General features: G+C 37.9%; 1 protein-coding gene across 10 annotated transcripts in view; it reads left to right on the forward strand.

Moving 5' to 3' along the window:
- acot7 (acyl-CoA thioesterase 7) overlaps window positions 1-24,510 on the forward strand; it is a 159,519-nt gene that overhangs the window by 77,686 nt on the left and 57,323 nt on the right. For all 10 annotated transcript variants that reach the window (XM_084087414.1, XM_084087417.1, XM_084087423.1 and 7 more), the window contains one exon: window positions 2,889-3,005. In XM_084087414.1, the coding sequence (XP_083943540.1) occupies window positions 2,889-3,005 (117 nt within the window). The remainder of the gene's footprint in view (window positions 1-2,888; window positions 3,006-24,510) is intronic.

Here is a 24,510-nt window from a genome sequence, read left to right on the forward strand (position 1 = left end):
ACAGCTGTGATCTGGCTCGAAGGACCACAAATGTAGCGAAGGGCTACCTGAAGCTGTTAGGGGCTAGTTTTAGATCGCAGTGAATCAGGTGTGTCTGTCATAACACCACAGAGTAAAGTATTCATTTTAACTGATTTATTATCACTGGTGTGCCTCAGAGGGAGGAGTCAGCCTTTACATGGGCTTAGGTCTTAGAGTCGATGAGGCTTCCTTTGCGGCATCCAGAAGGAATAAATCTCTTTAGCATAGTTTGAACCTTGGGAGGACTGCAGATAAGCATGCGAGGTTTGATATGAGTGATATAATGCATCTTGAGCAGTTTGAGCACATTCAGAGGAGAAACCTGAGGGACGGTCAGTGAGTCCTGCCTTAACCAGAGTGGGTTTGGCTCATAAGTGTACTGGGTGCATATCAGCTGCCGTAGACTTGGATGGTATGATTGTGGTTAAGTATGTGTGTGGTTTCTCTGCAGTACTCTAATAACAGCAACATCATAATATATTACCATCATTTACATACAACTTTATAAATGTGTTGATTTTTAAATCCAAGTTAAAAACATTTTTTTTCACGTGCTTATGATTGAGCTCTTAAACCGAGCTATATTGTTCAGCCTTACAGTTTCTTATGCCTTTTTTATCCCATCTTTTAAATCTCTTTAATCTTTCTTGTGTCTGTGTGTATCTTGTACTATTATTATGTTTTTATTTGTTTTTTTATTACTTTTCTTTGTAAAGCACATTGAATTGCTTTGATGTATGAATTGTGCTATATAAATAAATTTGATTTGATTTGATTTGATTTATAGGCTGCTCCCCTCATACAATAACATAATGAGGCATAAACACATGATATATCAAACAGCATATTCACTTACATTGTCACCCACATTATTCAAAATAACATCTTCCATCGCATTTACTATCATTATTTATCAACATGAATCATTAAACAATATAAACATTATAACTATGAACATTGTACACCGACTGATAAGTGATTAGAGCTAGCACGGGTGAATTAGCATCTTCATGTAACATTACTTCATACATCATAAGTAACTGATAACGAGCATAAATCAGTGAAACATAGTAGGATTAAGACATCTATTGGTTGCGCGGTTTTGATGGCACATCCTTCATGCCTACATAGCACACTGAACTCCTTATTTCAAAAGACCAAGGAAAATCATGTTTTCCATGATGGTGACCCTTTTATATTAGGTCCTGCAACAATGGAAATGCCCGTTAAAGGCCTTATATTACATGCATTCTGCTTGCATTTAAAAGACATATTAGCTCTATTATAAAATCTTGGAAGCTGCCTACCTAAGCAGTATTTAGGCATCATTGACAGTCCTGACACAAAAATGCTTTTGGAAAAAGAGGCATATTAATTGATGAATTCACTGTAAGATTTAGCCAAATTTTAAGGCAGCACTTGTAATTTCCTTTGCAACATGAGTGTTGTAAAATCCATTTACTGTTGCAGGATAAATGTTGTATGCAAATGTTGGTATTTCATTCAGTACTAAAACGTATGTAAAAGTGCTCTACCCAATATTTGTATGTTCTATGTGTTCGTTTTTGCTTATTTGAATATTGGATTATTACCTTATTCCTTACAAGTTATTACCTTACCAGTTCAGGTTTTGTTATTACACAGTGTCTGTCTAATATCTCTGTTTATTCGTGCTGTAAAAAATTCGTCAAAAAGCTTTTGACTTTAAAAACGCGCAGATCAACCCAATAACTTTATTTAGCGTACATATAAATACTACCATGTAAACATAGCTAGTGATTTTAAAGCAACAGTGCAGCCAAAAATGAACATTCTGGCATTATTCACTCACCCTCATGTCATTCCTTAGACTGTATGTTTTTTTCTTGTGGAACATAACTAGAAATTCTGTAGAATCTTCACACAGCTGTTTTCCTTATGATTCCAGTTCACAGTGGGTCTGTCAAGCTCTCAAAAGCTCTCAAATAGTCCATACAATGTGTGTGCTACATTGAATCTTGTGAAGCCATCTGATAGCTTTGTGTGGGGAAAACCTAGAATTTCATCATTCACTGATAATCCTCATTTGCTACTGCAGCTCTCAAATCTTATCCCCCACTCTGCACATTCAGACTTGCATGTCACGTTCAGCTATTACACTTGTAAGAACCAGTGGCGTTTGGTAGCCTATCAGTGGTGTCAATGACGTCAAATGGGCCATTGTGAATCGACAATGATCTCGATCTGAATGCAACCCAAATGAGAGTTTAGAGTTCAGGCTAATCTAAAGATTATTAGAGAATAACAACTTATCAACCTTTATACTGTATGTTCCTCACACAAACCTGTTGGAATGGTTTTAGACACTGAAATAGTGAATTTTCCAAGTTAGACAGGTATTGTGATTCAGTGGCCTGATTCTCCTGAGACTGATGGTGACCTGTTCTGCCTAGAGAGATGTATAATTCATAAAGGACTGAACTTTGTCCCAGCTGTGTTCTGTGCAATGTTATATGATTATTATTACAGCGCTTACTAAGCAGTAGTGTGCTGTATTGTTTGTGCTTTATGTAATTGAATTCTCAAGATTTACATTTCACCGCAAAATGAGTATGTTCAGATTCAATATCTGCCATGCAATGCCATATCAGCAAAATGATGGAGGAGGATAATAAAATGGACTCTTGACTATTAGCTTGCATTAGCTTTTATGTCTCTGCTGCTGTTATATGCAGAAAGTATGCTGTTAGTTCTCTTTTATCCTTAAATTATAGCATTTCACCTGTAGCAACACTGTGATTCTAGTGAATATCAGTCAGGCAGTCCTGACCTTTTTTTTTTTTTGTAGAGAACTGATTGTGAATCATCTTCATATCTGCCATCCTCAGGTGTGACAATGAAGCTCATGGATGAGGTTGCAGGGATTGTTGCTGCCCGTCATTGCAAGACCAACATTGTGACGGCATCTGTGGATGCCATTAACTTCCATCGTAAGATCAAGAAAGGTAATTTAAAAAATGCATACATTTATTGCCTCTTTACATTGTAACAGAGAATATTATTGGTACATTGTTTCAGATTCTCACAGACATCTGATTTCCTTTATGATCCCAGGAAAGGAAAGGTAAAAAAAAAGTTACTTCTGGCAGCTGATATAAATATAAATTGAGTAAATTGTGAGCGCATGGTGCAACTGCACTTAGGACGTGTCCGAATCCACTTTTGCTAGTTCAACAAAGGGAAAAATGGTTGGTGCGCCAGGCACATGGTCTAAAAGGGTTGTCCCTATTCTCTTAATGAGTAATGGGTGTTTTGGGCTTTACGTGCAATAAACTAATCAGAGTCTCATCTCCCATTCCCTTTAAAAACCAGTTGCGCTCACGCCTTGCCGGATTCTCTATTTACATGACGGAATTTGATAGTGGAAAGACTAAACGCGTCTCCATAGAGGAAACGGATCTGCTCGTGCGCAAGGGTAAAGCGTGCAAGCAGACCATCTACGGGACAAGCCAGATTCCACCATATCTTTATGTACACAATTATAATCTTTTACATTGTAATCCTTTTATTTTTAATATTTGACATGTTTGTGTGCTGCTGCGTGTCCCTGTGTGTGTAATAAGCAGAGTGTACGCGCGTTGTGGACCCTGCATTGCTGGGTTAATAAAGGCCTTCTAAAGCAAATTCAAGTCAAGTCACCTTTATTTATATAGCGCTTTTTACAATACAGATTGCATCAAAGCAGTTTCACAGTGATAACATGAAAATAATACAACAAAGTTTGTTTCTAGAAGAAAATTCTGTCATCGTCCACCTTAAGTAAGGCAGATCAATAATATTGTTGAATATTAAATGTCCCCAACTAAGCAAGCCAAAAGCCAAGGCAACAGTGGCAAGGAACCAAAACTCCATCAGGTGACAGAATGGAGAAAAAACCTTGGGAGAACCCAGGCTCAGTCGGGGGCCAGTTCTCCTCTGGCCAACGAGCGAACAGTGTATGATTATGATCCAGGCAACATTACAGGTCAGAAGTCAGATTGGATCAGAACATTCAGAATATTTATCCAGTTCCATCTGGTTGGAAGTCGGAGTCATCACGCCGGTATGGAGACGAGTTTGTTGAGGATCAGTGCCGATGGCTGTCGTGTCAATGAGGCCTTCACAGGGCTGATGAGGCTGGGACTTCAGGGATGCGTTATGGATGGGTCCAGGTGCAGGTCCACCATCTGATCTGGATCCGGCCGGGATCTGGCTGACTTCAGTAAACAGGGGAGGGACTGGTTGACACTTCAGGACTGCGTTGTCATCGTGTCCAGGCGCAGGTCCTTCATCAGATCTGGATACAGCCTGGATCCGGTGGACTGCAGTAAACCTCAGATAAACAGAGAGACTAATATTAGCGTAGACGCCATCCTTCTTATGATTAGGGATCGACCGATATGGATTTTTTAGTGCCGATGCCGATACCGTTTTTTTTCATCAGCCTTAGCCGATGACCGATTACGGGCTGCCGATTTTCTTGAGCCGATATTTGGAGCCGATACTGCTTTTTCTCCCTCAATTTACATCATAAAAATGACACAATGATCATGATGATAACAAATGTTACAAGTCTCAATTTAAAAAAGGATCATTTATTGAACTTAAAAAAAACTATATTTAACAAATAGTAAAAACAGGTGAGGTAGAACAAGTAAAAAAAGAGTTCAGTGCTGAAAATACTGAAAATAATTATTAATTATTAATTATGAATTAAAAATGAGCAAAAGGTACATTTGTTACTGTATTATTTATTAATCTTTGTTAATAAAAATACAGCTGTTCATTCAGCTGTTCATTTGTTCATGTTATTCACAGTGCATTAGGCTAACTAATGTTAACAAATACAACTTTTGATTTCAATAAGGCTACTATAAATGGTGAAATTAACATTATCAAAGATTAACAAATGCTGTAGAAGTGCAGTTTATTAATAGTTAATGTTAACTAATGAAGTTAACTAGAGTTTAATAAATTGAACTTTATTATAAAGTGTTACCGATTTGTTATACACCGATTCAGACGTCTGGTGAGTACAGTGTTGGATAGATCAGTTGTTATAATGTGTTGCCATACATTAAATAGAATCGGTTCAAAGGAGTCACTAGTGCGTGAATCAAAGGTTTCATTAGCGGACGTGTACGTGTTTGTGTGATTATCCTGGCAGTTTAGGACATTGCACAAGATTTGTGTCAACACAGAAAACATTTCATCACTGGATAGGTTTTTGGGTTTATTGAAAGTGTGGTTTGTGTCAGCTGAATGTGGTTCCGCACATTCAGCTGACACAAACCACATGTAGATGACTGACAACTGCTTTTCAGAGAAGATAAGGAAACGTTTTTTTTAGCACAATTCACATCCAGCGGTAATTCAGGAAAAAAATGTCCCAATCCGCCACATGAAACTTCGCTCTTCCGACCTTTTACCATCATGTCAATTCTCAATTGATTTTGATTAATATGCGCGAGGGAGGGAGAGCAAGACAGTTTGAAGATGGTGAGAGTGGGCGCGCTCTCTCTCTGCTCGTTCTTTCAGCAACTTGTGACCTGTCACAAGCGCAGTTGTCAGTCATCTACATCACTCAGCGATCAAATAAGGCTTTGGCGGGATAAAAATTCGCTTTGGCGACCGCAAAAAACGCATTATGTGGCGGCCGGTGTTGATTCTGTGGCACACTGCCACGAATTAGTCTATGTGTGGGAAACACTGGAGAGACACACACACCACACGCGTCCAAACCTCTGCCAGGTGGTCGCTGAATAAAACTCCCACAAATACCACGGAACAACGTCGGCATTACTTAATCCTATGACCAGTGTTCGTAACAGCTACCGTATGCATACGAATAGCCTACAACTTAGATATTTGCAGCTCCCTAAATACAATGGCAAGCAGTTTTAAAGAGGCATTCGCGTTTTCCATTTGGACCCACAAACTTGCTTAGCTATAGTTGCAAGTACATATAGAGCTACGTGTTTCCACTTTCAAAGTGTATGGCAATATTTCAGCTAAGTCAAACAGTTAAAAGATGCTTTGGAAGTTTAAAACTTATCATTGTCTTGAAGAGCAGATTCCAGCACTCTGCTAGTGGGGGAGGGGCAGTGCAGCGTCTCCAGCAATACAGAGCTGCCTGTGGACGCCTGTCTGTAAATAATGCCGGGAAAAAACTATCGGCGAACGCAGCAGCGTGTATCGGCCGATGCCGATACACGTAAAAAACGCAAATATCGGCCGACCGATATATCGGTCGATCACTACTTATGATGTAACAAGTACATCAGGATTTATGGGGAGTGTTCCTGGTTCCTGCTGACCTAAACTATGCAGCCTAACATTGAATTATAGAAGTCTATAATGTGTTATTGTATGCTAGGCCAAAGAGATGTGTTTTTAGTCTAGATTTGAACTGACAGAGTGTGTCTGCTTCCCGGACAATGTTAGGAAGATTGTTCCAAAGTTTTGGTGCTAAATAGGAAAAGGATCTACCGCCAGCAGTCGATTTTGATATTCTAGGTATTAGGCGCTTTCCGACCGGAGGAACCTTTTCACAGTTCCTAGAACTATTGGCTACAGTACCCGGATGTCGGCGTGTTCGCACCGCAGGAACTAGGAACGATTTTAGTTCTAGGAACTCCATTTGGAGGAGCTAATTTAGGTCCTACTTCAGAGTAGGGTCTAAACCAGCACTATAGGAACTACCCGTGACGTTAGTGTACGCTGATTGACCGAACGCACGCGGAACACCAGCACCCGCCATTTTTAAAACAGCTATAATGTAAACACACAGATTATAGCCTATATATTTACTCCAGAAACTAACTATACAAACATGGAAAACAGTGATAGATGGGTCTCTAAATCTTTATGCTGAAGAGAAAATCCAACGCAACTTTGAGGGGACCAAGCCAAACATGATTATGTTTATCTGCCCAGCTAGCAACACTGGACATCAACCACACGGCATAGGCTAATAACCTTTTTTTCATATACTGTCTACTTTCTATAACAGTTCTATCTAATAACATATTAAACAGTACTGTTAGACAGATCGCTAACTAATGAACACAGAGAATGCAAGCATTGTTTGCTCTGGCGTTCTCAGCACCGCCAAAATAAAGGTCCGTTGCGCCGTCAAAATAAAAGTCACCATGCTTGCGTCAATATTTTAAAATGTATACAATGTTTAATAGGGAGCCAATGCAGTGTTGACAGAACCACGCTAATATGGTCATACTTTCTGGTTCTGGTAAGAACTCTAGCTGCTGCGTTTTGGACCAGCTGTAGTTTGTTTATTAAACGTACAGTGCAACCACCCATAATAGCATTACAATGATCTAGCCTTGATGTCATGAATGCATGAACTACTTGTTCTGCATTTTTCATTGAGAGCATATGACGTAATTTAGATAAATTTTTAAGATGAAAAAATGTGCTTTTACAGATGCTAGACACTGACTTTCACTTGAAGTGACTTTCAAATGAAAGATTGGTATCAAAGAGCACACCTAGGTTCCTAACCGACGACAAAGATTTGACAGAGCAACCATCAAGTGTTAGACAGTATTCTAGATTATTACTTGAGGCAGTTTTTTTGTCCAGTAATTAGAATCTCTGTTTTTTCAGAATTAAGTAGTAGGAAGTTGCTAGTCATCCAGTTTTTATATCAGCTATGCATTCCGTTAATTTTGTGAATTGGTAAGTTTCGTCAGGGTGTGAAGAAATAGAGAGCTGCGTATCATCAGCATAACAGAGAAAACTAATGCCATGCTTCCTAATGATATCTCCCAAGGGTAGCATGTACAGAGTGAACAGCAACGGTCTTAGTACTGAGCCTTGTGGTACACCATACTGTATTTGTGATTGATAAGACATCTCTTCATTTACTGCTACAAACTGATAACGGTCAGATAAGTATGATTTAAACCATGCTAATGCAATTCCACTAGGCAAGGCAAGGCAAGTTTATTTATATAGCACATTTCATACACAATGGCAATTCAAAGTGCTTTACATAGAAGAAATTAAAATAATAAAAAGAAATAAGAATAATTAAAACAGTTCAGAAAAATAAAATAAAATACAGTACAAACAGTCTGACGAACAGTGGCACAGTGCTCATTCAGTAAATGCACAGCTAAACAGATGTGTTTTGAGTCTGGATTTGAAAGTGACTACTGTAGGAGCACGTCTGATCTCCTCTGGAAGCTGGTTCCAGCTGCGGCTGGCATAATAGCTAAAAGCGGACTCGCCATGCGAGTGAACCCTTGGTATTTCTAGCTGATATGATCCTAATGATCTGAGTGATCTGTTGGGTTTATATTCAGTGAGCATATCTGCAATATATTGAGGTCCTAGGCCATTGAATGATTTATATACCAGTAATAATACTTTAAAATCAATCCTAAATTTAACTGGGAGCCAGTGTAAAGACCTGAGGACTGGTGTGATATGTTCATATTTTCTGGTTCTGCTCAGAATCCTGGCGGCAGCTGCAACTGTCTTATGGTCTTTTTGGGAAGGCCAGTGAGGAGTCCATTACAATAATCCACCCTGCTGGTGATGAAAGCATGAACAAGTTTCTCTAAGTCTTGTCTGGAAACAAAGCATCTAATTCTTGCAATAATTTTCAGATGATAGTATGCTGATTTAGTTATTGCTTTGACATGACTACTGAAACTAAGGTCTGACTCTAGTGTCACACCAAGATTCCTGACTTGATGTTTAGTTGTTTGACCCCTAGAGTGAAGGTATGCGTTCACTAATGCCAACATAATTTTCGAGTCTATTTAAAAGAATGTTCTGGTCGATAGTGTTAAATGCAGCACTAAGATTGAGTAACACTAATAGAGAGATACAACCACGATCGGATGATAAGAGCAAATCATTTGTGACTCTAATGAGAGCTGTCTCAGTACTATGGTACGGTCTAAATCCTGATTGAAAATCCTTGCAGATATCATTTCTTTCTCAAAAGGAACATAGTTGTGAAGATACAGCCTTTTCTAGTATCTTTGACAGAAAAGGTAGATTTGAGATTGGCCTGTAATTGACTAATTCTGTAGGATCAAGTTGTGGTTTTTTAACAAGCGGTTTAATCATAGCCAGCTTAAAAGTTTTTGGTACGTATCCTAATGACAAAGATGAATTAATGATATTAAGAACAGGATCTATGACCTCTGGAAGCATCTCTTTCAGTAGCTTAGTCGCTATAGGGTCTAACATATATTTTGTCGATTTAGATGATTTAACGAGTTTAGAAAATTATTCCTCTCCTATAGTAATGAATGAATCGAATTTTTCCTTAGGGAGACTACAATGCACTCCTTGATGCGATACTGTAGTAGACGGTTGTATAGTTATAATTGTGATATTATCAATCTAATAAGTGAAGAAGTTCATAAAGTCATTACTGCTGGGCTGCTTGGAAACTTCTGGGCTTAAAGCTTTATTTTTCGTTAGTTTAGCCACTGTTTCAAATAAAAACCTAGGGTTTTGTTTATTTTCTTCTAATAGGGTTGAAAATTAAGCAGATATAGCAGTTTTAAGGCCTCTCTGTATGCAATCGAGCTCTCTTACTATGAAATGCGAAATACCTCTAGTTTTGTTTTCTTCCAGTTTCGCTCCATTTTTCTGGCTGCTCTCTTAAGGGCCTGAGTGTGCTCATTGTACCACGGCGTTGGACTATTTTCTTTAATCTTCTTTTAGCGCAACAGAGCAACTGTGTCTAAAGTGCTGGAAAAGAGAGAGTTAAAAGTTTATGTCACAATATCAGGTTCTTCTAAGCTATCTGGGATGCTGAGATGATGAAACTGATCAGGAAGATTATTAATAAAGCAATCTTTAGTGGCAGAAGTGGTATGTCTAACATATTTGTAACACGGAGTCAGCTTTGCAGCCTTGGCTAAATGAAGTTTACACGAGACTAGATAATGATCTGACATGTCATCGCTTTGCTGCAGAATTTTAACGGCATCAACATTGATTCTGTGTGATAATATTAGATCTAGAGTAGAGTATGATTACGACAATGAATGGGTCCTGACACGTGTTGTCTAACTCCAATAGAGTTAAGAATGTCTTTAAATGCCAATCCCAATGCATCTTTTTCGTTATACATGTATATTAAAATCACCAACAATTAGGACTTTATCTGCAGCCAGTACTAACTCTGATAGAAAGTCAGCAAATTCTTTGACAAAGTCTGTATGGTGCCCTGGTGGCCTGTATACAGTAGCCAGCACAAATCTCGAATGTGATTTATCATTTACACTATATATTGTTACATTAAGCACCAACACTTCAAAATAATTATATCTGAAACTAGACTTCTTAGTAATTCTGAAAATATTACTATAAATTACAGCAACACCTCCCCCTTTGCCTTTCAGATGAGGTTCATGTTTATAACAGTAAATTTTCGGTATGGACTCATTTAAAGTCATGTAATCGTTTGGTTTTAGCCGGGTTTCTGTCAAACACAGCACATCTAGGTTATAGTCTGTAATCATATCATTAACAATAAGTGCAACCCAGGCTTTATAATTTGCTCATTTGTATTATATCTGTTTTTTATTTGTTGAACATCAATTAAATTTTTACCCTTAGATGGGTTTGGAAGTTTTTTGTATGTCCTAATTCAGGGAACAGACAGTCTCTATATGATGATATCTAGGTGAAAGAGTCTCTATGTGATGGGATTTATCTGACCTTGGTGACATGAGATGGCTGGCACATGGTCGGTTTAGCCAGTCTGTCTGCTTCCTGACCTGAGCTCCAATTCATGTTTGAGCTCTAAAACTCAAAACGATGAGTTTGTGTAAGAAAAATATTAAAATTTAACATGTTACAAAGTAAAATTCTAGCTTCTGGCCAAATGGCCATACGCAGTCTACTTGTGCCTAAAGCGCAACTTATGACGTCAGAAGTAGTATAGTGCTTCATGGCGTAGCGTAAATATCAGCAGTACGTCGCATTACTTGCATTAGTTGTGCTTAGACTTAAGTCGAATCCGTATGTTCATTTGACCGGTAGCTGTTATTTTACCTTATAAAGTTTTAAATATGAATATTTTTCTTACACAAACTCATCGCTTTGCTTCAGAAGGCTTTTATTAACCCCCAGGAGCCATCAAGCTTGGAAGAGCCAGGATATTTTTTTAATATAACTCCAATTGTTTTTGTCTGAAAGAAGAAAGTCATATACACTTAGGATGGCTTGAGGGTGAGTTAATCATGGGGTAATTTTCATTTTAAAGTGAACTACTTAGCAGACATTCTCCATTGGTTTATTATCATATTACAGTACTTTATGATCATATTGCATATTACATTACTTTGCTTAATCATATCGCTTAGAATAAACTAAATAGGGAAAACACTATTGTTTCCTTTATTTCCTTCTGATTTTTTTTTTGTTTAGATATTTTATTCTTATTTTATTTTATTTAAAAAAAAAAAAAAAAAAAAAAAATTATCAATCTCATATTGACCAAACCTGTGAGAACCATCAGTGTTTTGAGTAGTTTAACAGCATGTACAGCTCCAGTCGTTAGCTGACTACTGCTTATGGCCTGTCAACAATCTTAATCAAACTTTAGCACCCTGCCACACTAGCTGTAGACATCAGTCAGCCATATAGCCATACACAAGAACTTATTTAAAACCAATTTATTAGAGAAATATATCATATATATTATAGAATATCATAGTATTGTATAAGTATATAATATATCTTCTTTTTCTTTTATTCTTTGTCTATATTTACAACAAGCCTGCCTGAAGAAGGTATTATGAATACCGAAACGTCGCGATAGGCTTGTTTTTCTATTCATTTTATTTGGTTTATTTCATTTTATATCATTTTTACTCTTTCACACTTTGATTTCTTGAGATAGCCTACTTACAGGATGGACGTCTTTAGAGGCCGTGTGAGACAAAGAAATTCTCCACGATACAGACTACTAAGTTACACTACCACAAAAAGCGTCCAAACTTTCCAAAAGAGCTTCCATGTTGCGCCAAAATACTTAATTTGACGTTTCCATGATGACAACGGTCCGAGTTGAGCTTCCTGATCACGTCTTTACTGTAGTTTGTTTTCTCTTTTGCAGCACTTCATAGTTTTTATTGGAGAAAAACTATAATCGGATTGGAGTAGATCATATCGAGAGATTTTATTGTTAATATAGTTTTAATACAGACGTAAAATGGACTGTTAAACGGCCCATAATGGTTATTACGTTCTTTAGAAAACGATAGGCTCACAGAAAAACAGCCCAAATCACAGACATTGGGATTCGCACGGGACTGGTATTATCAGAGGACCCATGTGTTGGCCAAAATACGGTAGGTGATTTTCGGGGGAATTTTTACAGACATTTTTACAGACATGGCAGATTCGCACGGGATAAAAATCACAGACGACCTCTGCGATTATTACAAATTACCGGAGGTCCCTAGGTAATACTAATCCCGTGCGAATAGGGCTAAAGTCACTGTTGAAAACAGCCTAAATGGAACCAAAAGAAAGAGACTCTAGAGCCAAAAGCCAACCTATGAACATTTAGAGATGGAATCAGAGCTCTGACCCAGCAGCTGGACAACACTAAAAACAACTTTGACATTGCCCAATTAGAATTGACACACTCTTACATACTGCAAAAAAAAAAAAAAAAAAAAAACTCCAGCACACCACTCCACCAGAGCAAATTCCCTCTGCCTTATACAGAGAAACAAAGGAGAGAACCAGAGCTCTCTAAAAAAAAAACACACAACATCAGACAGTGCCGAGAGCCCCAGCAACGACAGAGAGAAGGGGGTCCCTTCAGACAATCCCTGCAACAGAGCATGGTTTGGCCCCCAGAGACCTCAACATGCTGGCTAGAAAACATTCACACCAAATCCTGCAGGAAGACATGACATTTGCAACTACCTTCGAGACATTGACTCGAACCTGTCAGTGATTGTCAGTGTGACCACCCGAGGTGCAGTTTCTGACTGGATCAACAGTCAGACTCCAGTAAAGCTGACTACCAGTAGCATGTTTAAAGTATCAAGACCATCAACGTGTATGTATGTATGTGTATATATATATATATATACATATATACTCTCATATACACACACATCTATATATAGACCATCAGCGCCCTGTATATATGTATATATACATATACATATATACAGTATATACATATATATATGTGTGTATGTGTGTATATATACATATATATATATATCTTATATATCTTTTGAAAATTGAACTTAATGCCTTAATTAAAAAAATTAGGAAAAATCCAACCTTTAAGGACACCAATTTTCTGGCATGGAGTACTTTCCATAAAATCATCTCTCAATGCAAATCAAACCAGCTATTAGGCTAACTGAAATAAAACCATGCCAATCTCTAGGTATGGTGAAGGCTATGTGATGATGTGGGGCTATTTTAATTCCAAAGGCCAAGGGAACTTTATCAGGATGCATAGTATCCTGGATCCACGAAGTAACTGGCCTTTAAAAATAAAAATCTGCCTGCCTCTATGGGAATTTAACATGCGGGTGTCCAGACTTATGCACCCTGTATTTTAAGGAAGAACATTTATTTATTTACGATACATTATTCATTCACAAAGAAAATTGGTGTCCTTAAAGGTTGGATTTTTCCTAATTTTTTTAATTAAGGCATTAAGTTCAATTTCCAAAAGATTATTTTTTTATTCCTCTTATATATATATATATATATATATATATGTACAGATGTGGCCTTTAAAAACGCGTGTTTTCTCCCGCGACATTCGGCAATTCATCTAAAAAAAATTTTTAGTCGGAAGCAGCCCTTATTCCACATATTTTCGAACCAGGCAACAGGACATCTGGGTTGAGCGAGCGACCCTGCGGAATGAGCGAGCGGAGCAGAATATTCAGAAATGAATATCCACTCTCCACTCACGAGCTCTGATCGGAACAAACCCGAACCTCACTGTCTGCTGAACTTGTGCAGAAACATCAAAATATAACCAGCTTTTTAAAATGGTTTTTAAAAACTAAACACTATTTTAGCACAAATTATGAGCTTATTGGCGATTTTTTTATAATTATTGACAAAATTAGAATATAGTAAAAGGTTTTTTTTTTTTTTAGTTTTGGGTGGGCCTGTTGAAAAGTGGGGCCGTGCCTGAGCTACAGGACATCGTCTTTCAAAACATAACCTGCACGAAAGAGAGAAAAAAAATGAATGCGTCATTGTACCCAGCACTTCTGAAAATGCACTTCCGAATGCGTCTCTGTCCCCAGCACATTTCAAACCAAACTGACGCCCATGGTACTAAGCATAAGTGCAAGCAAACAGCAGAGTTTCCAATGATCAATAAAACAGCATGTGCTGTAAATAAATTTAACTCATCCATAATAATAATGTCAGTTGGTTATATCAACATATGTCAAATTAAGTTACGCGATATCAACTTATTTTTATAAGTTATAAACATTAATTTGAAATAACTTAAAGCGTATGTATAGTAGATTTGCTTAAATAGCATTTAAACAAAGGAACTGCAAGGGTAGGAATTAAAACCCCACACGCTGGTGAAAACTGGAAAAAACGGTTTTCTTTTGATTCCCTGAGAGGAGATCGATTAGCATTGGGGGATGGCAAAGAATTGGCAGACCTGGGGGGTGGGTGGTTTGTAATTTCTTGACTCTGTGTCAATTGGTAGCAGCTAAAACAAGCAGCTAAAACAAAGACTGCAATTAATTACATTTTGGAATTAACTTCCTTCATGTCGTTTTATTTATACACTGTAAAAAAATTTTTTTGCATTTTTAAGTAAAGTTAGCATTAAATATGTTTTACAAACAATTGGTTTACAAACTCTTGGAGGTTTGTGGTTACCATCATTCAGAAGAGTGCTTGTGTTTAGACTTGTGTTGTAACAGACAAGTCTTTTACTGTAGTCTTTCTTCCACACCACTAGGTGTGCTATTGTGCCTGAATGTTCTCTTAAGTAAAGGTGGGTTTGTAGAGGAAGAGAGTAGAAAAGCAACAGTAGAAAGCATGGCTTAACTGCATTTGTGCTATGTCCTGGTTGGGAAATGTTACATTTCAAGCTCAACTTAAAGTAAGGATTTGTTTTCTTTCCTGTTATTTAAAAAGTATTCCTTGATGATGATATTGTTGATGTTTATTGCTAAGAAGTTTGATACAGTTTATCTTGTATGTATTTTAGAAGGACTCTTTATCAGTGACTTTAACCCTCCATGATGCACTTTGAATGTGGATTTGAAGTCCAGAGGAATGTAGGCTTGAGAGTTTGGCTTACTCATGACTGCTCCTGATTTGGAAGAGTCTGATGTATGAGAACTGTTGTCTTTTGGAGTAAATTCATCGCAGAAGGTTGGATTATTCATCTACTACTTCTAAGGACTGCTTCAACTTTGGACATTGTTTGATGAACTATGCCTTGTCTGATACAAGGCTTACACAGATTGATTTTCACTTTATTGAATTGTGCAACCTATTAATCATTTCTTGTGTAACTGCTTTTTCTTGTATTTGGTTTTTTTTTGTCGTTGACAATTATTTTTATTTGCATAAGGATATAAAAAAAGATAAATAAAAAAAAGGAATATATTGTTTTGTCATTTGGGGAGCATCTTTCTTTCTTGAGCAGCTATTAGGCAAACTGAATCCCCCATTAATGCGTTATATAACTTTGTTTTGCATTAAAAAAATACGAGACGGTTATAGTTTGGTGGCCCGTACGGGGAACATGTTTTGCCTTTATTGTCTGCTTAGGTAGGTGAGGATATGGCAAGCCAACACACTGATTCAGGGGATGAGTATGATCCCAGTGAGGACTTTAACAGTGAAGCCTTTAAGAGAGCCGATCAGAGAACTCATTAATACATTTAGTGAATTATACATTGATTCTGAAGAGGAAAATGCAGCAGTTGAGGATGCTGATGATGGTGATCCTTTTCCACCACCACCACCTGAAATGGAAGAAAGACCCGAGCTCGAACCAGATGCTTCCAGTGTAGAACGAGTGAGGCAATTGATGGAACAAGTTACAACCCTCGAGACACGATTGGAAGATCAAATCAAATCAAATCAAATCAAGTATATTTGTATAGCGCTTTTCACAATACAGATTGTATCAAAGCAGCTTCACAGTATTAAAATAAAATAATACAACAAAGTTTGTTTCTAGTGGAATTTATTGATTGATAGAATAAAATTAAATATCCCCAAAATATCCCCAACTGAGCAAGCCAAAGGCAACAGTGGCAAGGAACCGAAAAAACTCCATCAGGTGACCTAATGGAGAAAAAAAAAACCTTGGGAGAACCCAGGCTCAGTCGGGGGCCAGTTCTCCTCTGGCATTTATGAACTAGAGGCCGGATTGTAGTTTGAAACTGTGAGATTAACAATATTATATGAATGCCTGGCTGAAAAGATGCGTCTTTAATCTAGTTTTAAACTGGGAGAGCGAGTCCGAGCAACGAACAGTATCAGGAAGGCTATTCCAGAGTTTTGGAGCCAAATGTGAAAATGCTCTCCCTCCTTTGGTTGATCTGGATATCCTAGGTATGACCAAAAGCCTTGAATTTATTGATCTTAAAGAGCGCGATGGATTATAGGGCGATAGAAGATCCGTTAAATAGACTGGAGCTAAGCCGTTTAGGGCTTTATAAGTCAGTAGCAATACCTTATAATTAATACGGAACTTTATAGGTAGCCAATGTAGTGATGATAAAATCGGTGTTATATGATCATATTTTCTTGATCTAGTAAGAACTCTAGCGGCTGCATTTTGGACTAACTGTAGCTTGTTTATTGAGGATGCAGGACAACCGGCTAATAAAGCATTACAGTAATCTAGTCTCGAGGTCATGAATGCATGAACTAACTTTTCTGCATCAGAAACTGATAGCATATTACGTAGCTTAGCAATGTTTCTAAGGTGGAAAAAGGCTGTTTTTGTAACATACGAAATATGATTTTCAAAAGACAGGTTACAATCGAGTATAACACCCAGGTCTTTTACTGTAGAGGATAAAGTAACAGGACATCCTACGATGTCAAAGTTGTATTGTGAGAGGTTCTGTGGGCGGTTTTTTGAACCGATAAGTATTACCTCTGTCTTGTCTGGATTTAATAAAAGAAAATTACGCGTCATCCAATCTTTTATATCTTTAACACACTCTGTCAATTTGGATAATTTAGCGTTTTCATCCGGCCGTGATGAAATATATATTTGAGTGTCATCAGCATAACAATGGAAACTAATTCCATGTTTCCTTATAATATTTCCAAGTGGCAGCATATATATTGAGAATAACAGAGGGCCCAACACAGATCCCTGCGGCACTCCATAGTTTACTGGAATTATAATCGATTTTTCTCCATTTAAATAGACAAAATGGTAGCGGTCTGATAAGTATGATCTAAACCAGCTTAATGCTTGTCCCTGAACACCAGTATAATTTTGTAGTCGATCTAAGAGTATTGTATGATCTATAGTATCGAACGCAGCACTTAGATCAAGTAAAACTAGTATTGAGATGCAGCCTTGGTCAGAAGCTAAGAGTAAATCATTTGTGATTTTAACGAGCGCAGTTTCAGTGCTATGATGCGGCCTGAATCCTGACTGAAACTTTTCATAGATATCATTTTCTTGCAAGAAAGAGCCCAGTTGAGTGGACACAACTTTTTCTAGTAATTTAGACATAAAAGGTAGATTTGAAATGGGTCTATAATTTGCTAGATTATGCGGGTCTAATTGTGGTTTCTTAATGAGAGGTTTTATCACTGCCAGTTTAAATGTTCTTGGAACATGACCTAAAGATAAAGACGAGTTAATAATATTGAGGAGAGGCTCTTCCACTACAGGTAACACTTCCTTCAGTAGTTTAGTTGGTATAGGATCTAATAAACATGTTGTTGTTTTAGATGAAGTGATAAGTTTATTTAACTCTTTTTGTTCTATAGTTGTAAAGCACTGTAATTGTTCTTGCGGGGTGATAATTGAGGCTGAATTATAAGGTGCGATTGAGGATGTTAAAAAAGTGAGTGACAGTTTTTCCTAGTCTGAAATAGAAAATAAATGTCGGAAAGTGGAAGAAAAGTTGACTTACCGCATTGAAAGAGAGTGTGAAAGGATTCAACAAAGACTTGAATTTAGCATCAGAAATTTGGGGAAGTCAATGGTGGACTGTTTAAAGAGACGAGATATACAACTTGACAACAAAATAAAATCCCTTGTTCCTCCTATGTCTACTCCCATACAATCATCTCCAAGCCCATATGTTCATCCACCAATGCATAAAGTCCAAAATCAAACCTATCAACTACAACAAAGCCATACTCCTCTTTCAACCATTGGAAATAACACAGCTATTCATTCTCAACCTCCAGTAAAAGTAGAGTTTCCAAGTTTTGGTAGCAGTGACCAAAGTGATCCAGTTGCATTTATAGAACAATGCGAAGAATACCTTGCCATTCGACCTCTATCTGATTATGAAATGTTAGCTTCTCTCACCTCAGTTTTGAAGGACACTGCAAAGGACTGGTGGCTTGCTGAAAAGAGAAACGTTCACACATGGCAGCAGTTTAAAGATGTTTTCTTATGTTCCTTCTTGAGTGAAGATTATAAAGACGAAACAGCTAGACGCCTGATAGAAAGGAAACAGGGGGCACAAGAAAGTCTACGAGACTTTGCTTTTCATTACAGAGCCCTATGTCTGAGATGGAAACAGGATATGCCAGAGCGAGAAATCCTACAAGCTATCTTGAGAAATTGTAACCCACGATTGGCTAGCTTGTTACGAGGTTCAGTACAAAATGTTGCCGAGTTGGTGAGAATTGGCACCCAAATTGAAAGGGACTTTGGAGAAGCTAAGAAGTACTGGAGTAACGTTAACACAGAGTCTCAAAAGAAGAAAGTCCAGTCTAATAAGGATTCATGTCTCAAACCCTCACATGCTAACACCCGTGTAGTGCATTGTGTTCAACAACCGGTCCAACCACAGCTCAAAATGATTACCTTACCTATATTGCTTCGTAACAGATTCTTCCAAGCTATAGTAGATACAGGAAGTACACTATCGTTAATTCAAGAGTCATGTTGGAAGCAGTTGCATCATCGAGAACAGTGGAAGTCGAGTAAAGGTCAAACTTTCATGCTGGCAAATGGACAAATGCAGACTGCCATCGGAATGTCTGAGTGTGAATGTGTTCTGCAGGGTAAACAGCTCAAGCTGACATTGTACGTGATGAAAGATGCTGATTTAACTGTCCCGATTATTCTTGGTATGGATTTCTTACTTTCATCTGGAATTGTCTTGAATTTCAAGAATGCACAGTACAGCTTACCATCTAATGATGATGAGGATTCTGTTGAAACATTTCCCCTTCTATTTTCAGAATCAGTCACTCCACCTTCTGTGCAGTTCTATCTTGCTTTACCTACTCCAAAAATATCTGAAGAACTTTTACAATCCATTCAACAGTTGACCATGAACACTGAGACCACAGCTCAATTAAAAACTCAGTTGGAGAATTTGATGGATGATTGGCCGTCTGTGTGCACCCATGAAATTGGACATTCAAAGATTGTAAGTCATTGTATAATTACCACTGATGAGGTACCGGTCAGAAAGAGAGCCTACAGAGTGTCACTAGAGAAGCAGCAGTTCATTTGCAAAGAGATTCAAGAACTACTAGATAAAAACATCATTCGTCCCTCTGTGTCAACATGGGTTTCTCCAGTGGTTGTTGTCCCCAAAAAAGATGGAGGTTCACGATTATGTGTGGATTACCGTGGGCTTAATGCAAAGACACACTTAGATGGCTATCCCATGCCACAAATTCAGGAGATACTGGAGTCATTGCATGGAGCCTCGATTTTCAGTACCTTAGACCTAAAGAGTGGTTACTGGCAAGTTGAGATGGAACCAGAGAGCATACCTAAAACTGCATTTGTTACTTCTGCTGGACAATTTGAATTCTTACGTCTACCTTTTGGTCTCAAAAATGCTGCTGCCTCATTCCAAAGATTAATGGAGTATGTGCTTAAAGACATTAAAGGAAAATGTTGCTTCGTTTACATCGATGATATTGTGGTATATTCCAAAAATGAGCAGGAGCATTTACAGCATTTGAGTCAAGTTTTCAGTTGTTTACATCAAGCTGGCCTGACTTTGAACCTCAAGAAATGCAACCTTGTACAGAGATCTATCAGTTTCCTGGGTCATGTTGTATCTGGGGAAGGTGTCAAGACTGATCCTGCCAAGGTAGCAGCCATCTGTGATTTTCCAGTACCACAATCCCTCAAGGATGTACAACGATTTTTGGGTTTGGCAGGTTGGTATCATAGATTCATACCAAGTTTTTCAGAGAAAACTGCTCCTCTTCATGCCCTAAAGAAGAAACAATCCACTTGGACATGGACTAAGGAATGTCAAGATGCTTTTGAAAGGATCAAAAATGACTTAACTAAAGCTCCAGTGTTAACTCCTCCTGATTTTAATAAGTCTTTTAAGGTGCAAACTGACGCAAGTGACATCGGCCTTGGGGCTGTTTTGACACAGGAGACAAATGGAGAGGAACACGTAATTGCTTACGCGTCCAGACTTCTTCGTGGAGCGGAGCACTCATATTCTGTGTCAGAAAAGGAATGTTTGGCTGTGGTATGGGCCATTGAGAAATGGAGACCCTATTTGGAAGGCAGACCATTTGAGGTGATTACAGACCATGCTGCATTGACTTGGGTTTTCCAACATCCCAAACCTTCATCAAGGTTGACACGATGGACTATTCGTCTACAAGAATTCGAGTTCAACGTCAGATATAGAAAGGGACAGTGCAACGTAGTACCGGATACTTTGTCACGTAGCCTAGCGTCTACTCCACCTCATCTGTTAGCCATGGTCAAATCTACCAGTTCTTCTGTAACTCCATCTAATTTACCGATAGACTGGTCTGACATTGCTACCGCACAGTTATGAAGTTATGCAACAAGGGTGTCTGTCAACGCAATCCTTGCCTTTCCAGAGTGTATTATGTCCTTGAGAATGGTTTCCTTTTTCGTAGTGTCCCAGATGGTCAGAAAGGACCAAAGCTCCAACTGGTCATACCTGCTTGTCTGCGAGGGGAGTTTCTCAAGTATGCCCATGACAATCCCTTAAGTGGACACATGGGTCGGCTTAAAACATTACTACGACTGACAAAAATTGCTTACTGGCCAAGCTTGAGAGCTGATGTATGGAAATACTGTAAGGAATGTGAAGCTTGTCAAAAGTATAAACCATCTTTTTCAAAGCTGTCAGGTTACTTGCAATCAACACCAGTGGTGGAACCTGGGTATATGCTGGGTGTGGATTTGATGGGCCCTTTCCCGAAGCGCTCTAAACAAAATGAGCATCTTTTAGTTGTAGTTGATTACTGTTCAAAGTGGGTGGAGCTTTTTCCATTAAGGATGGCCAAAGCACCACAAATTGCCCGTATTTTAGTTGAGGAGATTTTTACAAGGTGGGGAACTCCTGTCTATTTGGTATCTGATCGAGGAGCGCAGTTTACATCACACTTGTTAAGTCTTGTCTGCAAACAATGGGGAGTTATACAGAAATTAACAACGGCATACCATCCTCAAACTAACCTCATCGAACGGATCAACAGGACTTTGAAGACTATGATCGCCTCGTATGTGGGAAACAACCATCGTCAATGGGATAAATTGTTGTCTGAATTCAGGTATGCCATCAACACAGCCTGGCAAGAAAGCACTGGCTACACGCCTGCCGAAATTGCTCTGGGTCGTAAGTTGAGAGGTCCTCTGGAGAGAGCCTTACCCAGACCGCCCTCTCCAGATAATCCTGCTTATGACATTGTGGAGAGACAGGAAGGCATGATCCAGTTAGTCAAGGAGAATGTGAAGAGAGCTCAGGCAAAACAGAAACATTACTATGACTTGAGAAGAAAACAAATCGTCTTCCAAGAAGGTGATGTTGTCTGGGTTCGTACTCACCCCCTGTCAAAAGCTGAGGATGCGATCATGGCAAAACTGTCTCCTAGATGGAAAGGCCCTGCTAAAGTTCATAAATGCCTAGGCCCAGTTAATTATGCCATTTAATTTCTTGATAATCCTGACTCTGTTGCTTCCTATCATGTTCAAAATTGTAAACCTTTTTATGGATGTATCAAGCCTTCCAATGAAGGGGGGGATATGTAACAGACAAGTCTTTTACTGTAGTCTTTCTTCCACACCACTAGGTGTGCTATTGTGCCTGAATGTTCTCTTAAGTAAAGGTGGGTTTGTAGAGGAAGAGAGTAGAAAAGCAACAGTAGAAAGCATGGCTTAACTGCATATGTGCTATGTCCTGGTTGGGAAATGTTACATTTCAAGCTCAACTTAAAGTAAGGATTTGTTTTCTTTCCTGTTATTTAAAAAGTATTCCTTGATGATGATGATGATATTGTTGATGTTTATTGCTAAGAAGTTTGATACAGTTTATCTTGTATGTATTTTAGAAGGACTCTTTATCAGTGACTTTAACCCTCCATGATGCACTTTGAATGTGGATTTGAAGTCCAGAGGAATGTAGGCTTGAGAGTTTGGCTTACTCATGACTGCTCCTGATTTGGAAGAGTCTGATGTATGAGAACTGTTGTCTTTTGGAGTAAATTCATCGCAGAAGGTTGGATTATTCATCTACTACTTCTAAGGACTGCTTCAACTTTGGACATTGTTTGATGAACTATGCCTTGTCTGATACAAGGCTTACACAGATTGATTTTCACTTTATTGAATTGTGCAACCTATTAATCATTTCTTATGTAACTGCTTTTTCTTGTATTTGGTTTTTTTTTGTCGTTGACAATTATTTTTATTTGCATAAGGATATAAAAAAAGATAAATAAAAAAAAGGAATATATTGTTTTGTCATTTGGGGAGCATCTTTCTTGAGCAGCTATTAGGCAAACTGAATCCCCCATTAATGCGTTATATAACTTTGTTTTGCATTAAAAAAATACGAGACGGTTATAGTGTTTTACGTGATTAAATCAGGAAGATTACATTGGTTTCTTTTCAGTGTAGGACAGTTTGTCAACAAAATGCAAAAATATAGTATATTTATAAACATCGCTAAAACAAAGAGTGAATAAGAATTTAAAAAGTAATAAAGTTAAAGCTGCTGATAATTTTGTTTAAATTTACTAGTATTTTCTGAGTGAAAATTGTTTCCTAGCTTCTTTTTTTTTTTTAAGTAAAGCCTACTCCAATTTTTAACATAAAAAATTTAACTCCTACGTAAAAAATTAATTGGAAGTTTTTTATTAATTTGATTATTTGGATCTCATTGAAATGGCTAAAAATATTATGCTGTACCAGGACAGTGCTGCTTTAATTAATAAAGTTAAACCTATGAGTTCAGTGAATCAGGTCAAAAGATTGTGAAAAATTACGATTATGTTAAAACACAACTAACACCATCAGATTTAACTTTTTAGATTTCGTTTTTTTTTTTTTTCGGTTTTAATTGGTTGTGACTGGTGGTTAAGTGAACTATACTGTAGGCCTACTTGAGTAGACAGATTTCTAAAAGACATTATAACGGCTCCTGAATGTTTTTCCAGATCAGAAAAATCACGCTTCAACTGATGCCTTCGATCTTTTAATGTCTTCCTTTCAGGAATCAAGATATTCCATATCACAAAAATCGAATGGACACCGTGAAAAAACTGAAAAATAAACCAAAATTACAATCAAATTTGTTGAAGCAATTCTACCATGACATCGCTCAAAACATATATACAAACTTACCGTGTGCTTTCCAATCGGGACTCAGGAGACATCAGTAGACAATTTTTTTGCTCAAACACTTTCTATTTTACCCCTTTCGATTTGTGTGCGACACCTCGTGTTTCTCTCTTATCTTTTTTCTTTTCCTTTTCCGGTGAGCATGCAAAAAATAAAATCACATGACCAATACGTCTTATGTTACTCCTTTTCCCAGTAGGTGTCACTATTACCAAACTATCATGTAGATCAGGGGTGCCCAATCCTGCTCCTGGCGATCGACTGTCCTGCACAGTTCATCTCCAGCCCTAATCAAACACACCTGAAGCAACCAATTAAGGTCTTCAGAGCACGTCAGGATCACTTGAAAATTAAAGGCAGGTGTGTTTGATTAGGGTTGGAGACGAACTGTGCAGGACAGTCGATCGCCCGGAGCAGGATTGGGCACCCCTGATGTAGATCAATACAATTTTCACAAGTATTACACAAAATTTATAAAACAAAACAAACAAACCAAAAACCTTTCAAAGGTGAAAAAATATCTGCGACAGCTACACTGCCACCAAAATTACAAGGATTTATGTCAGTAATATTTTGAACAAATAAAATAAATCCTGCAATTTTCCTATAAGCTGTTACTTAACTTTCATTCATCTTTCAACACTTTCATA

This window comes from Abramis brama, assembly GCF_963993115.1.
Source record: "Abramis brama genome assembly, chromosome: 16".
NCBI lineage: Eukaryota > Metazoa > Chordata > Actinopteri > Cypriniformes > Leuciscidae > Abramis > Abramis brama.